General features: G+C 39.9%; 1 protein-coding gene across 2 annotated transcripts in view; it reads left to right on the top strand.

Moving 5' to 3' along the window:
* Ube2w (ubiquitin conjugating enzyme E2 W) overlaps positions 1–15349 on the top strand; it is a 57807-nt gene that overhangs the window by 33973 nt on the left and 8485 nt on the right. Inside the window, exons 4-5 of one of the 2 annotated variants that reach the window (XM_021222203.2) lie at positions 7394–7549; positions 10812–10887. In XM_021222203.2, the coding sequence (XP_021077862.2) occupies positions 7394–7549; positions 10812–10887 (232 nt within the window). The remainder of the gene's footprint in view (positions 1–7393; positions 7550–10811; positions 10888–15349) is intronic. The other variant, XM_029533337.1, reaches the window with a different exon arrangement.

Consider the following 15349-nt stretch of genomic DNA (forward strand, 5'->3'; position numbering starts at 1 on the left):
CACACACTGATCCCCTCCTCCTCAATGTCTACACACACACTGATCCCCTCCTCCTCGTGTCTCCACACACACTGATCCCCTCCTCCTCATGTCTACACACACTGATCTCCTCCTCCCCGTGTCTACACACACACTGATCCCCTCCTCCTCATGTCTATACACACTGATCCCCTCCTCCTCATGTCTTGCACACCGATCCCCTCCTCCTCGTGTCTCCACACACACTGATCCCCTCCTCCTCATGTCTATACACACTGATCCCCTCTTCCTCATGTCTACACACACTGATCCCCTCCTCCTCATGTCTACACACACTGATCCCCTCCATATGTCTACACATGTACATAATCCAAACAAATATTTTTAAATTGAGAAAGGAATCACAAGAATTTCATGATAGGCAGCAAAGAAAATTTTTGTGTATGTAGATTTTGCATTCTTTTGGGAAAAGATATAGGCAGTAAATAAAATAGCAGTGCAAGAGAAATGGGGCAGGGAAGTGCCCAGTAGAACTTCAATTCCTCAAGAAGTAGGCCAATAGTTGACAGATGGGAATCTGTGAAACACAAAGCTCCTTTACAGCAAAGTAAAGTGACAGCTCACAGAGTGGGAGAAAAACACTTACACACTCTACTAGAAAATAATAGAGATATTGAAACAACTCAAACTATATAAGAAATTAGGTAGTTCAATCAGATGAAATGCTAATGACCAATAAAGATTGGAAAAATGTTCAGTTTTCTAACCTTAGAGAAATGCAAATCAAAACTACCCTAAGGTGCTGTGTTACCCGAGAGTCAGTTGCCATTCATCAGGAGAACAAAAAACAAATGCTTGTGAGGATGTGGGCAGGAAAGAACGTTTTATAGATAGGTTTGTAGCCTGTACTTTTGCCCTGTACAGAATCATTTCTAAAATTAAAAGAAAGAATGCAGCAGTTAACAAATGGGGAGGCCTGGTTGGAGGTGGTGGTGATCTGTAGCGTAGGTACTAGTGGAGGTTAGGAAGGTGAACACAGCTTGCATCTTTTTAGAGGTTGAATCAGTCAACAGGATTGAGGTATGAGCGTGGGGTGTTTGGGGTCCGATCAAAGAAGGTTCTGCAGTATGAAGCAAGTGATGATTTCATAGGCTTTAGGAGATGTGGTCAGACCATAAGCACTAAAGTTCTCAAAGCTCAGTGTCTCGACTCCTGGTGCGTCCCCCGTTCTGCCTCTTCTTTCTAGTTTTTCATCGGTCTGCCATATTCTCTCAAACGCCTGAGATGCTTACTTTGTCTTGGTTACACTTGCTTTAAACTTTCCAAATGTACTTTTTGCTGAAAAGTTATCTTAACATTTAATTTTTCTTAGAAATTGTAGGAGCAATACTCATTTTCGAGGGAGAGTCAGTATCGCTTCCCAGTTCTGAAGCCATCCTGAAGGTTTGGAAGTGCCAGGGCAACAGGACAGCCTCCTGGCATGCTTCCACCCTTCCTCTCCCTTCACCCAGACCCTCCCTTTCTCCTGCCCCATGCAGATCTGGAGCCTGTTTGTTGGTACCCGGGTTGTCCTTTTTGAGGCCTGCTAAGATGCTCTTAGTAGTAATGGCCAAGTTCCCCAAGTGGTCACACTTTCTTAAGAAAAAAGAACACTGATATGCTAGAATGAGTGAGGAGTGTGGACATTAATCAATGACAAAGGGATAGTTAGCTTTCCAAACTTAGTTTCATTTGTTTTTAGGAAGTTTATCTTGGCAGCTGGAGATATGTCTCAGTGGTTAAGAGCACTGGCTGCTCTTGCCTCAGACGACCTGGGTTCCACTCTCAGCAACCACCGAGTGGTTCACAACTGTCAGGAAATCCAGTCCCAGGGGACCCAGCAACCTCTTCTGGCCTTCACAGGCAGTGAATACATATGGTACACAGACATCCATGCAGACAAAACACCCATACACAGAAAATAAAAAAATAAATATGCAAACACACACATACAAACACATAAAGAACTTTGTCTCTGAAGTATACTTAGAGCTACATGGTGATGATATTCATGGAAAAGTAGAAAACTATTACCGTAAGTGCTAATGAGATAACGTTTGTATGCCAACAGGAGAACTCTGCGTGGAAAATTCAAGACATTTCAGTTCCCAGTTATTTGTGTACTATTTTTAAAATTGTACTTACATCATATGTTCCCTTTCTTTTTCCTTCCTTCATCTCCTCCCATGCCCCTTTTGGCTCTTTTTCTCAAAATTGTGCCCTCTTTTTCTCCCGTCTGTCTGCCTGCTTGTCTGACACACACACACACACACACACACACACACACACACACACACACACACCACACACTCCTAAATACAACCTAATTTCTCTGTAATTTTACCTCTTTGTTTATGATCTTCCTAGCTATTTTGTAGGTTATTATTAATCCTAACTTTGCTATATCATGTGTTACACTTCTAAATTTTCTTTATTTACTTTTGGTTTTTTGAGACATGGCCTCTTCTTGTCACAGACATATACATTCATTCCTAAAAAACCAAATATACCTGTGTGTTACTTCTATTTATATACCCTCACTTTTGTCAGTTATTAATCCTGACTTTTCTATATCAGATACCACACTTTTATGTTGGATTTACTTTTTCCTTTTTGTTGCTTGAGACGTGGCATTATGTATCCTTGTCTGGCCTTAAACCTGCTCCATACAAGGATGATCTGCAGCGTCTGGTCCTCCTGGTTTACCCCCGAGTGCTAGGATTACAGGTGTAGGCCACCAGCCTGCTCATGCTGACCACAGGAGGAAATCTTGTCTTATGTTGTCCCCGACAGGAAGCTTTGATATCTAAGTGATTGCTAGACGTGTTTTTATGATTACAACTTGGCGTTCGGGTGGCTTGCTGGCTGTCCCCTCTACATCCCAACTCTAGAAACTGATTGATAATCTAGGGACTACGCATTATAGGTGAGCCGCCACTGAGCCACCCTTCTTGTAGATCTTGTTTTGTTCATGTGTGTATACTGTTTGGATCTAGCTTGACATGTATATTAGGTAATATTTTTCTTTTTCAAACTGCTCATGAAACTGTTGTATCTTTTTTGTAAATAGGTGCTGTGAGGTCTTTAATTATTGTACTTGATGTTGAGAAATTTTTGAATTTTATAAATGAAAATTACCTGAACTCTATCCCTTTTTTCTTAGTAATAATGTCAAGACTTTAGTAAACTGTAAACATACTGCAGTAAATAGTTAAATGTCTAGTTGTAGTTTTTCTATATCAGATTATTATAGATATTGGTAGCTATCAGATCAAACTGTTGTTAGAGTCTGTCAAATTTGAGTAATGAGTCAGGTACTTTTAAATCTGCTGTAGAAGAAGTGCTTATGTCCAGGGGTTTGTGACCAGCCTAGATGGCAGGGAGATCTCATGGCCTCTTTTTTCCCCCCTAACTTGAGTGGTAATTGTTGATAGTCTGTGTAGGTTTTCATCACTCTGATGTCTTTCACTTTGGATTTTAGTCGGGTCTATATTTGTAATACTCAAGTTAATAATTCCAAGATTGGCCTGATTAAATTTTTAGACTGGATGTAAACTAGGTATATATGCTTCCAAAATTATTCTGAGTATACTTACATCTTAGTTCTTATCTACTTCTGAAAATGAGCCATAATAATAAGGAAGCTAGGGCTGGTGAGATGGCTCAGTGGGTAAGAGCACCCGACTGCTCTTCTGAAGGTCTGAAGTTCAAATCCCAGCAACCATGTGGTGGCTCACAACCATCCGTAACAAGATCTGACTCCCTCTTCTGGAGTGTCTGAGGACAGCTACAGTGTACTTACATATAATAAATAAATAAATCTTAAAAAAAAAATAATAAGGAAGCTATCAAAAATACAGACACAAAGTTCTAATTCTAAACCCTAGAGTTGAACCTTTACTTCCTCTCTGAAATGCCATTTCCTCAGTGGGGCTCTGCAGCATGGAGTATATATGGTTTTAAGTTAACTTGGAATAGTGTGATTGTGTAACTCGTTTTGACCTGAGGCCGAAATGAATTGAATTGTAGTTTCAGATCACTTGTATTCAATGGTCTTGTTGTATCAGTCAGTCCTAGACAGTTTTATCAGCCACGTAGGGCAACCCCAGTTTACTTTTACAATTCCAGAAACAACATTTTGAGTTTCTAATACCTGTTCGCCCGAATTAAACAGGAATGCCCAGTTTTCTCCTTTGATCTATACTCGGTAGTAAGTAAGATGGAAAGTGGTGCTTACATTGAGCCTTTAACCTCAGTTACTCTCCCACAGTAGGTGGAGAACTGGAGTGGCAACGAGTGCTCTAAAGCTCTCTGTGGGAATGGAGAAGACCTGGAATGCCTTTTACATGAACAAACTGGATATAAAATATAAAAATATTTTGTTTTATTTCAGGAATTCATCTCTGGCATGTCAAGCAGCCTTTCTCTGCTTAGACAAGCTTCTAAAGTGCCTCGACCCTAATTGTTGCTTAATATGTGCAAGGAGTTATCCAGTGTCTGGTTACTTCAAGTTCACGCTGGCTGCATTTGCTATGCATGGAATATGTTAAAAGCCTAATTGAGATTAAATAATTTTGTTTTCAGTTGTTTTTTTTTTTTTGGTTTTTTTTTTTTTTTTGGTTTTTCGAGACAGGGTTTCTCTGTATAGCCCGGGCTATCCTGGAACTCACTTTGTAGACCAGGCTGGCCTCGAACTCAGAAATCCGCCTGCCTCTGCCTCCCAAGTGCTGGGATTAAAGGCTTCAGTTGTTTTCTTAAGACAAGGTCTTACTACATAGCCAGGTGGGCTCTCCACCCAAGACCCTATCCTGCCACAGCCATTTGGACTTATAGATGTGAACCACTGCTGCCAGCACAGGACTTATAGATGTGAACCACTGCTGCCAGCAGAGGACTTATAGATGTGAACCACTGCTTCCAGCAGAGGACTTGGTTTGACTTTTGTTGGGCCTTTGTGCGGTTCTAGCTGTTTTAGTCGTGCCCTCTGCTCTGCTTGCAGACCTCTGCTGCTTTCCGCATAGCCTCCCTCTCACCCTCACCACTGTCTCCTCTGGCTGCGTGTCCTTTGGGTAGGTCCACAGGTTCTGGACCTGCTTGTGGACATGGGTAACGATGTTTCCCAAGGAGAATACTGCTTCTCCTTTGCTCTGCGAATGAGCTGTCAGGACCCTTGTATCTGGCTGCCCATGAGGACTGGTGATTGGTGGTAGCCATGTTCAAAAGTTGACAGTTTTTTATTGTTGGCACTTTCAAAGCACACTTTTCATAGTCTTCTTAATTAAAGAGACCTTTGGGGTGACTTTTAAAAGGAATTGTGACCAGGGAGTAAATTCTCAAGCCTCTGTTCTCAGTGAAAACACTGCTGGCCAGATGGCTTTTGAGGATAAAATGAATAACCCAGAACAGATCTGTATTCTGTGGCATTTGTAAATCCCTGTTTTAGACATGTGTAACACAGTCTACAAATAAATATGTTGTGATAAGCTGTGGTTCTTACTTCTAAAATTCCACTAAAAAGCAGTTGTGAGTAGATTCAGAAAATGTAGAATTGAAGACTGTTCAAAGCTGGGTGCTTTAAGGGCAAGAGCAATGATCTCAGCTGAATGATTGGCATTTCCTAGAGCAGCTGTTCACAGGCAAACAGTAGAGCTCATGCAGTCATGCTAGACAAGGAACTGATGTCTCTCATCATGACAGTCGGCTTGCTGTTTCTCCCTTCCTTCTGTGGGGAGGGTGGCCGTGGGTGGCCAGATCTTAAATGCTTAGGAAAGCAAGGTTGAAAGTGATTCTTATACTGAGTATTGCATGTTAGTAATATTTAAAATGTAAAAAAAATTAAAAAATAAAAAAAATGTTAGCAGACTGCCAACTACATGGGTAATTAGTTTGTTAATGTGAATGTTTCTAAGAATCTTAGTAAAATCAGATTTGTGGCTATATATTTAAAATACCTATAAAACCTTAGCTTATTTTCACTTCACAATATCTATTCTATATTAATTGTGGATATACCCCACTCTAGGTAGGTGGATTTCATTGACTATTTCCTATAGAACAACAAATGTTTCATCAGTTACGTCATCATTTAGACTTTGGTGTCTCCTCGGTATTTTGCTGTAAGGGTTGAGACAGTCTGTTAGTCTAGGTTGAGAACTGTTGGGTTTTATGTAGGCACTCATACTTCTGAATTGGCAACTTTGAATTTATATTTATGATTGTTGTTAGTGTTTGTTTGAGAGAAAGTTTTGCTATTTTCCCAAAATAGCTTTGAACTTCTAGGCTCAACTAAAATTCCTTACCTCAGACTTTCCAGAAGGTGCCCCTGCGGTGGCCCTCCACCACATTGAGCCTGATTGTGAATTCTTAACCAGAACCTCACTCAAGTGATACTGGTATTGTTATTTTTACAATGTGATCAGTTAGGAACAACCGCTAAAACTATGATATTACTACCTTATAAAATTGACTTGAACATTGGTGAGTTATTTTAATTTGAATTTTATGTAAAATCAAGTGATTTCTCTAGAGCTGTAGCTCAGAGTAGAGCACTTACGTAGCATGTCTCCGGGACCAAGTTCTTTGCCTAGCATTTCAGAGTAAAGAGGGGCACACATGTAGGTGTTCTTAAGTCTGCTGCTGCCTTTGAATTGTCTTGGGATGTGCATAATGGAACTTTAAGATATGCAGATATATTTGGATGCTTAGGTGCTTTACTTGAAGTGTTAGGACAGAGGAAGGCCATTACAGTTGTGCTGAGGTAAGGTAAAGGAGCAACTTCAGTGAGTAGACAGAAGAATCGACACACAGCAGCCAATTAAGTCTCTGCCTTATTATTTTCTTATTTTACCTGAACAGGTTTGATTTGATTTTTGATACAATATCAGAATTAAATACTTTAGAATTTTAGTGCATTTTGTTTTTTGTTTTGTTTTTTATTTATTTGGTTTTTTTGGCCTTGTTTTGTTGTATTTGTGTTTTTAAATATGCTTTCAGCTTGGAACTTACTGTGTAGTCCAGACTGGCCTCACAGTGACTGAGATTCACCTGCTTCTGCTTTCCAACTGCTGGAATTAATGATGAATAATGAGTATTTAGTGTAGAATTTGAAAAAAAAACAATAAATGGAGTTTACCATTTTCTAGTACCATTTTTCAGTGCAATCTATGAGAACAGCCTGTGGCTTCCTACCTACTGCATGGTGATTTATGCAGTGAGGTTGGTACTGAATTGTTGGTAATAGGTGAGCATTTACTCCTGAAATCTATTTGTTTGTTTTTATTTTATGTCTTAAAAATTAATACTTGTTAAATGTGGAGAATATTTTAGTTTTTAATAGAGGATATTGAATGTTAATTGAATTTTATTTTTTTCTTAGGTCATGTTTACTGGTGAAAATATTCCCATTCATCCTCATGTGTATAGCAATGGTCATATCTGTTTATCCATTCTAACAGAAGACTGGTCCCCGGCGCTCTCAGTGCAGTCAGTCTGTCTCAGCATTATCAGCATGCTTTCCAGCTGCAAAGAAAAGGTAGGACTTGCACAGTTACTCCAGGTAATGTCTCCTTTAAGCATAGGTAGCTTAACAGTTTCAACATACAGTTAGCTGTATTTGAAGGAGGACTCATGCTTATTGTTTTTAAATAACTTTTGTTATTTTATCTTTCATTCTAAATAGACTAGAAGTCAAAGTCAATGTTTTATATATATTTCTAATTTATAGTTTATTGAGTATACAACATGCTAGCAATGTGGGCAGTAACTAGGCTATAGCTGTCATTTAATCATTTTTAAACAGGCCATTTGTGTTCATGTTTTTAATCTGAACTTTATTTCCATAAACAAGCACAGAGTAAAAGTGTACAGCACATTCCTGTTTTTAGATTTCACAGTGGGAAAGTTAGAAATAAAAATCGCCTGGCTCCTTACCCCGCTTCCCATCCAAGGCAGCATTTCTCAGAATTTCCTAGAATCCAGAGCTTTCCTATCTTAGTGGTTAGATTGAAGGAGGCACACCATTCACCAGTAGAAGTTTTGGAACCTTCTGTTCAGTTTTCCTTTATTCATCCACAGATTCTGTCTCTAATGGAAGTGGGGAAAAGACCAGATGAAAAATGGTGTGAGTTAAATTTTAGATACCTTTAAAGTAGGAGCTCTGGGGTTGTACGTGTATCCTTACCAGATTGTTTTTCTGTTCTCCAGATTAAATCCACTGCTGTTTTCTTGATTAGAATTTAGAGAATCTTTTCGATAATCCTTTATTTTTAAACAATACATTTATAATCTGTAACACCCAGAGTCACTGTTTTACTAAATACGTTTCTAAATAAATAATAAATAAATGAATAAGTTTACAAAATAAGTTTCAATGTTAATTCAGAAGAGGTCTGTTTTTGAGTGGGGCAGAGCACACCAAGATGGTTCAGCAGCTAAGCATGCTCAGTATCACCATTCAGAAATACTAAAATGTGGGCTGGAGAGATGGCTCAGCAGTTAAGAGCACTGGCTGCTCTTCCAGAGGTCCTGATTTCAATTCCCAGCAACCTCATGTTGGCTCACAACTATCCGTAATGGGATCTGATGCCCTCTTCTGGTGTGTGTCTGAAGATAGCTACAGTGTAGTCATAAAAATAAAATAAATAAAATCTTTAACAAAAGAAAGAAAGGAAGAAAGAAATATTAAAATGTGCAAAACAACTATTTTAGATGAAATATGATACATACATTTTAACAGCACTTTGCAAATACATTACTTTTTATATGGATGGGTGTTTTACCTCCATGTATGTCTGTACACTGAGCATGCCTGGTACCTGTGGAGGCCAGAAGAGAGCATTGACTTCCCTGGAGCTGGAGTTACAGATGGTTGTGAGGCATCACGAAGGTGCTCCGAGGGTCCTCCGCAGTGTCTCTCCAGCTGCCTTAACATCACTTTAACTTTAGTTTCTTCTGCATTTTCAAGGTGTAATCAAGCTTTGTTTAACTGTAGATGTTGTTTTCAGTCTTCTTCACTTATTACTTCAATATTGTATGCCCATGTGTGCAAGTACATACATATACACACACATACACGTGCACACACACATGCACACACAAAGCTTTTCATCTGGGGGACAGAGCAGTTTGTTCTTACAAGGGCTTCTATATGCCTATGATTCTTCACAGTGAGGTGATGACCACAGGGCTTGCACTGAGTGCCATTGAGATGGTCCCTGGAGGTTGTCTGCTCACTGCTCTTGCATGGCCTGATGGCCGTTAGCGATGATCATTAGCTTTGGTTTGCATTTACATGGAATGTTTTACTCCCAAGTGCCAGAGAGGAATGGTTGCTCCATCTGCCTCCCGTTCTTTTCTAGCCCTCATCATTCCACTCACTGTCAGGTTTGCTGCTATTGATAAACTATTTTAGTAGAATTTTTGTATGATAGGCTTAACTGTGATGATAATTTAAGAGTCAGAATTTCTGTGAGTCAGAAATTAAACATTTATTAGATGCTTGATTTATTTTATTTATTTATTTATTTATTTTGCCCTACTGAATGCTAGATAACATAAAAAGAAATACACAACTCTATTTTGTAATCCTAATTTTTAAAGAAATTTTCTCAAATTGTATCAGGACAATATTGGAATAGTTAACAAATTGTACCCAAACAGTTTTTTTTTTTCAATTTGAAGATTTATTTATTATATGTAAGTACACTGTAGCTGTTTTCAGAAACATCGAAGGGGGCATCAGTGGTGAGCCACCATGTGGTTGCTGGGATTTGAACTCAAGACCTCTGGAAGAGCAGTCAGTGCTCTTAACCACTGAGCCATCTCTCCAGCCCCCAAACAGTCTTTTTGTTGTTGATGATTCAAATTACCATTAATGTGAACTCCTCAGGGCAGTGGAAGGGTCAGCTGACAGCTAAGTCTATAAGCATTAGCAGTGTTAAGTGGATGGGCTTTTTTCCCCCCAGCAGTCTAGGTTGTCCACACTTGCTACTACTTTCTGGCTAGACCTTTCTTAAATAATGCAGCTCTTAATCAGCCTCAGTAGAAGGAGTTCTCTTAATCTCTCATCTTCATTAGTCTAAATTGTTAATTAAGTTTAAACACTGCAAAAGATATTTAATAGGGAAAGAAAGACATTGTTTTATAAAGTCATTGTAAAAGTTAGCCAGAAGCTCTCTTTTATTATGTTGGAAGCTATCCCTTTTGCTACAGCATTAGAATGAACTTGACATTTGAGCAGAAAGATATACTCATGTCAGGCTGGTACCCAGTAGTTTTCAGGCAGGGTCTTTCCCAGTCTTCCTCCAATGTGTTTAGCATCACTCTTGCCAGATGTCCTTCAGGGTGCCAGGTTTTCCGTATTGTTCCAGTCTGGACACATAGGAGCAGAAAAGCCACTGTTACTTCCAAGCACTACAGCATCCTTCCTCTTAGATTCTGTTTGAATCAGACTCATCTGCTCTGTCCTTAGTACATTACAATAAAATAATAAGCCTATGTGGATACTTGAAAGTTGCTGTAGTTCTTCAGACAACTTTGGTTAAGTGGGTTTTGTGTTTGTTCATTAAGTGACTTTATGGGAAAGATAAGTGTGAAACACTTGGATGCCATGTACTGTAACTGACTGCTCCCACAGCCCTTCTTACAACAATTGAGGCCGACATTCTATTTGTGCTTTACTGTGTCCATTGTTTGCCTTTGTTCTGTAATAATTTTGCGAAACTCATTTCTCTCAGTCACGTTCTTTCAGAACTTACCTGTTTAAATTATTTTTTGTTGTTTTGTTTTTGTTTCAGAGACGACCACCAGATAATTCCTTTTATGTGCGAACATGTAACAAGAATCCAAAGAAAACAAAATGGTGGTATCATGGTGAGCAGTTTTAATTTCTAGTGACAAATTTTCATTATTTTTATTTGAAAGATGATGTTTGTAAGACTTGGGGAAGTAGTGAGAGGATGTAATTGAGGTAAAATTTTTGTAATATTACATTGTAGAAAATTTTGGAAAATGTGGGTATTAGACTAAATTTTTAAAACAATCATACCTATCATAGGAGAAGTAAAATTATCATTACTTTAATGATTCCAACAGTACCATTTAATATCGTGTGTGCTTTTGTTTTGTTGTGATTTTTGAGGGTTGAGACGCCTTTGTTTGTTTCTATTCTGGAACTAGCTATGTCGTCCAGCTTGCAGGTGTCCTCCTTGCCTCTGCCTCCCAAGTGCTGGGATTATAGATGTCTATCACTGTGATAGACTGACTCCATCATAATCTTACCTTAAAGTAGAGGCAGCTGTGAGGACCCTTTATGTGAAGCAGTTCTGATGCCCTGTGTACTCAGTTCTGCTATTGGAGGCAGTTACAGTAAGTTATCATTGGAGAAAGCTGCTCTGGTCCCAACAGCTTGTCTTAGTCACTGTGACAACTCTTGTATTGGAGCTGGCTTATAGCGTCAGAGGTTTAGTCCATTATCATCATGGAGCATGCAGACAGGAGGTGCTAGAGCAGTAGCTGAGAAGTACAGCTTGACCCATGGGCAGACAAGGATACTCTGGGTTTGGTGTGGGCCCTCAAAACCCATCTCTAGTGACACACCCCCTAATTCTTTGAATTAGTCCCACTCCCTAGTGACCAAATCTCTGATCCTGTACAGACTGTCCTCCTTCAAACCACCACAGCTCATTCCCTGGCCCCCGTAGGCTTCTTGTACCCATAGCATAATGCAAAAATCATCCAGTCCAACTTCACAAGTCTCCATAGTCTACTAGTCTCAGCATTGTTGAAAAGTACAAAGTTCAAAGTCTCTTCTGAGACTCAAGGCTGTAACCCTTGTAAAATCAAAATCAAATCAAAATTAAAAACATGGATCATATACTCCCAACATACAGTGGCATAGACTATACATTAATGTTTCACATGGGGGGCAGTGGAGCATAATGAGAGAATATTGGACCAAAGCAATACATAAAACCATCAGGGCAAACTCCAAACTGCATCCTTATGTCTATTGTCAAAACATTCTTCAGATCTCTAACTCCTTTCAGCTTTGTTGACTGCAATAACACACTCTTCGCTCTTGGTCTGGTTTCAACACCTGACCTGCAGCTTTTCTTAGCAGATATTCTATGACTCTGGCATCTCCAGCATCATGGGGTCTCCAGCACAATCCAGGCTTCACCTTTATAGCTTTATACAATGTTTTCTTTGGACCTCCAAGTTGGGACACCCCTGAACATTCCTGGCCTCCGTGGCTTTCCTTAGCCACAAAGGGATATTCTGTAACCCCTTTTTTTTGTATTCTTGACTCTAAAGTCAGAATCACATGGTCAAAGCTTCCAAATTCTGCTGCTTGCTGAGGCTGAAACATGGTTCTCTTGTTCAATACGTATGCATCAGCTTTCTGTTGTCAGTTGTTTCCATCACTGCTTAAACTTCTCTTTCATTCCTTTTACCAGCTGGAAGCTTAGATGGGTGGGGTCTGACCCTGAGGTCACCCCTTCCTTTATTCCATTTAGCATCAGGCTTTTCTTTAAGTTTTTTATCTCCTTGAGCATAGGACTTTGCTCCATTATATTTCCTGGTATTCCTTTTCTCCTCAAAGTGTACTTTTTTTTGTCTTTTTTCCATACTCAGCTTGCTCCTTTTCATTATAAATCTACAGAAATAGTGACCACTAATAACCACAAGACTTAATGCTAGGGTGTCTTGAAATCTCTTCTGCGAGTGCTGTCCATTCAGAACTCTGCAGTTTAGTCTCAGGAAGATTTTTCTTTTCTTTTTTTTTTTTTTTTTTGACAAGGGCAGAAAATAGCCACATTGTTGGCCAAAATAATCAGAACAGTGTCTAGGCCATTAACTAGTAATCCTTTCCTCTGAAACCTCTTGAACTAGACTATTACAATCTGCATCAGCACCACTGTCTCCCACACTCTTACTAGTCTGGTCCATTAAGCCCCAAGTTGAACTGCTTTCCTATTCCAACAGCCAACATGGTCAGGCCTGTCACAGCAGTCAACGTTCTGTTGTTGTAAAGAAACATCACGAAGAGGCATGGCAACTCTTATAAAAGACAGTATTTAGTCAGGGGCTGGCTTACAGGTTCAGAGGGTTAGTCCATTATCATCATGGTGGGAGCATGGCAGAGTGCAGGCAGATGTTGGAGCAGTGCTGACAGCTACATCCTGCTCTACATCCTGCTCCACAGGCAGAGAGAAAGACACACACACACACACACACACACACACACACACACACACACACACAGGGTTTGGTGTGAGCTTTTGAATCCTCACAGCTGAAGCTGATCCAGTGGCACATGTCTTCCAATGAGCACACACCATCTAACCCTTTGAAGGTGTGCCACTCCCTAGGGACCAAATCTATGAGCCGATGGGGGACATTCTCATTCAAGCCACCACACAGCTATTCTTTGACTATTTGATGTTCTGCCTGTTTTAGCTTTTTGAAGAAAATATTCTTGATAGTATTAACTTTCTGTTTTCTTTGTTCCGGGGGTAATGTATAGTCTTATAATGCACAATTTATGACAATTACAAATAATCATATGTAAACCAATCTTACTGCTATCTCAAGGATATAGCTTAAATTGAAAGCAAATGTTTATATTCCCCCAGTGGACTTCTTTTTTCTTTGGTATTGGCAATGGGTCCCCTGATCTCATGCCTGTGGGACAGTCCTAGGCCTGAGCTATATCCCCTTTATATCCATAAAAGTATTTATTTTCATTGATGGGGCTTTTGGTTTTCCTATTTTATTAACCTAAAATCAAATTTGGCAAAACTTAATGAGAATATGGCTCTTTGTCTTTCTAGTCAATGTGAAATCTTCTGTGTTCATTAAACTGTAAATTTAAAACTTAACATTTCCAAATGCTCAGCTAAGGTGAGCAGAGTTGATGCAGTGGTACTGTGTCCAGTGTAAGGAGGCCGTTGCTGAGCCCAGGGGAGTGTACGTGGCCAGTGTGATAGGGAAGTGAGGAACACACCCCAGAGAACCCTGACTCAGATGGGAAGACTGGGAGAGAACTCTCCATGAGATGTTAGATTTCCTTCATAGGCTATATTCTTTACAGATTACAGGGATTGTCAGGTATGGTGATTCAGACTTGAGATCCTAGCACTTGGAAATTAGAGACAGAAGAATCAGGAGTTCAAGATCATCCTTGACTATGTTACAGATGTGAACCCTGTGCCATAAAGACATCTATAAAGACAATAGATTATAAGTTTGTGTAATTCAGTAAACATCTGGAAAAGTAATAGGTTAGCTATTTAAGAGGAAAGTTATCGGTGAGGCGGGTGCATGACTGCAAATGTGAGATGCAGCCCACATTTGGAACTGCTGTACTAGAACATGGGTAGCTAGCTTGTCAGGGGCCACAGCTCTTAAGAGAGCTACATGATGCTTCCTCACCAGGTAGGGATGGGATTTTCAGCCTCCATTGCCACCCATGGTGGGATTTTGACTGTCATGTACAGGTCTTGTATATGCAGTCACAGATACATGAGTGCTTGTGAGCAACAGCTCTTTATTGTTACTGTGCGTGCATGCCATGGCTTGTACGTGGGGGTCAGGTTTGCACTGAGCCACTATGCACTTCCTTGTCAGTGTGTTTAAAGTAGCCTTGATTTGCTGACTCCTGGTGACGCTCTCTGTTTTTAATGCTTTCTTTCCCCACATGAACCCTGACTGCCTAGCTAACCTTGCACCATTTCCCTTTGAGACAAGTTTGCTGTATGTACTCAGGAAAGGAGCACAACCTGCCGAGGCTGAGCGTAGGGCGGGTGCTGTGCCAGCCAACCAGCATGCTGCTTGTTTGCATTGCTTTCATCATGTCTAAGGTGCTAAGACCTTTCAACAGTGGAGCATGGATTTGTCTTCTCCCTTGTGCACATCTAAATGCCAGTTAGTTACAGGCATTATAAACATTACTATTATATAGTTCAGAATTGTTGAATTTGCATTATCTTAATGATAGACATAATTATATCTATTTACAAAAAGCTTAAGTTGTTAGCTTTATTGGAATTTTCCCCAAAGCCAGTTATCTTTTCTAGGTTCAATTTTAGAAGATCTTCACTGACCATCTTTAACACTCACTTTTCAAAACGTGTGTACTGGGTAGTTTTGTGTCAACTTAACATAAGCTGGAGTTATCTCAGAGAAAGGAGCTTCAGTTGGGGAAATGCCTCCACGAGAGCCAGCTGTAAGGCATTTTCTCAATTAGTGATCAAGGGGAGAGGGCCCCTTGTGGGTGGTGCCATCTCTGGACTGGTAGTCTTGAGTTGTATAAGAAAGCAAGCTAAGCAAG

This window comes from Mus pahari, chromosome 22, assembly GCF_900095145.1.
Source record: "Mus pahari chromosome 22, PAHARI_EIJ_v1.1, whole genome shotgun sequence".
In the NCBI taxonomy this organism is placed as follows: domain Eukaryota; kingdom Metazoa; phylum Chordata; class Mammalia; order Rodentia; family Muridae; genus Mus; species Mus pahari.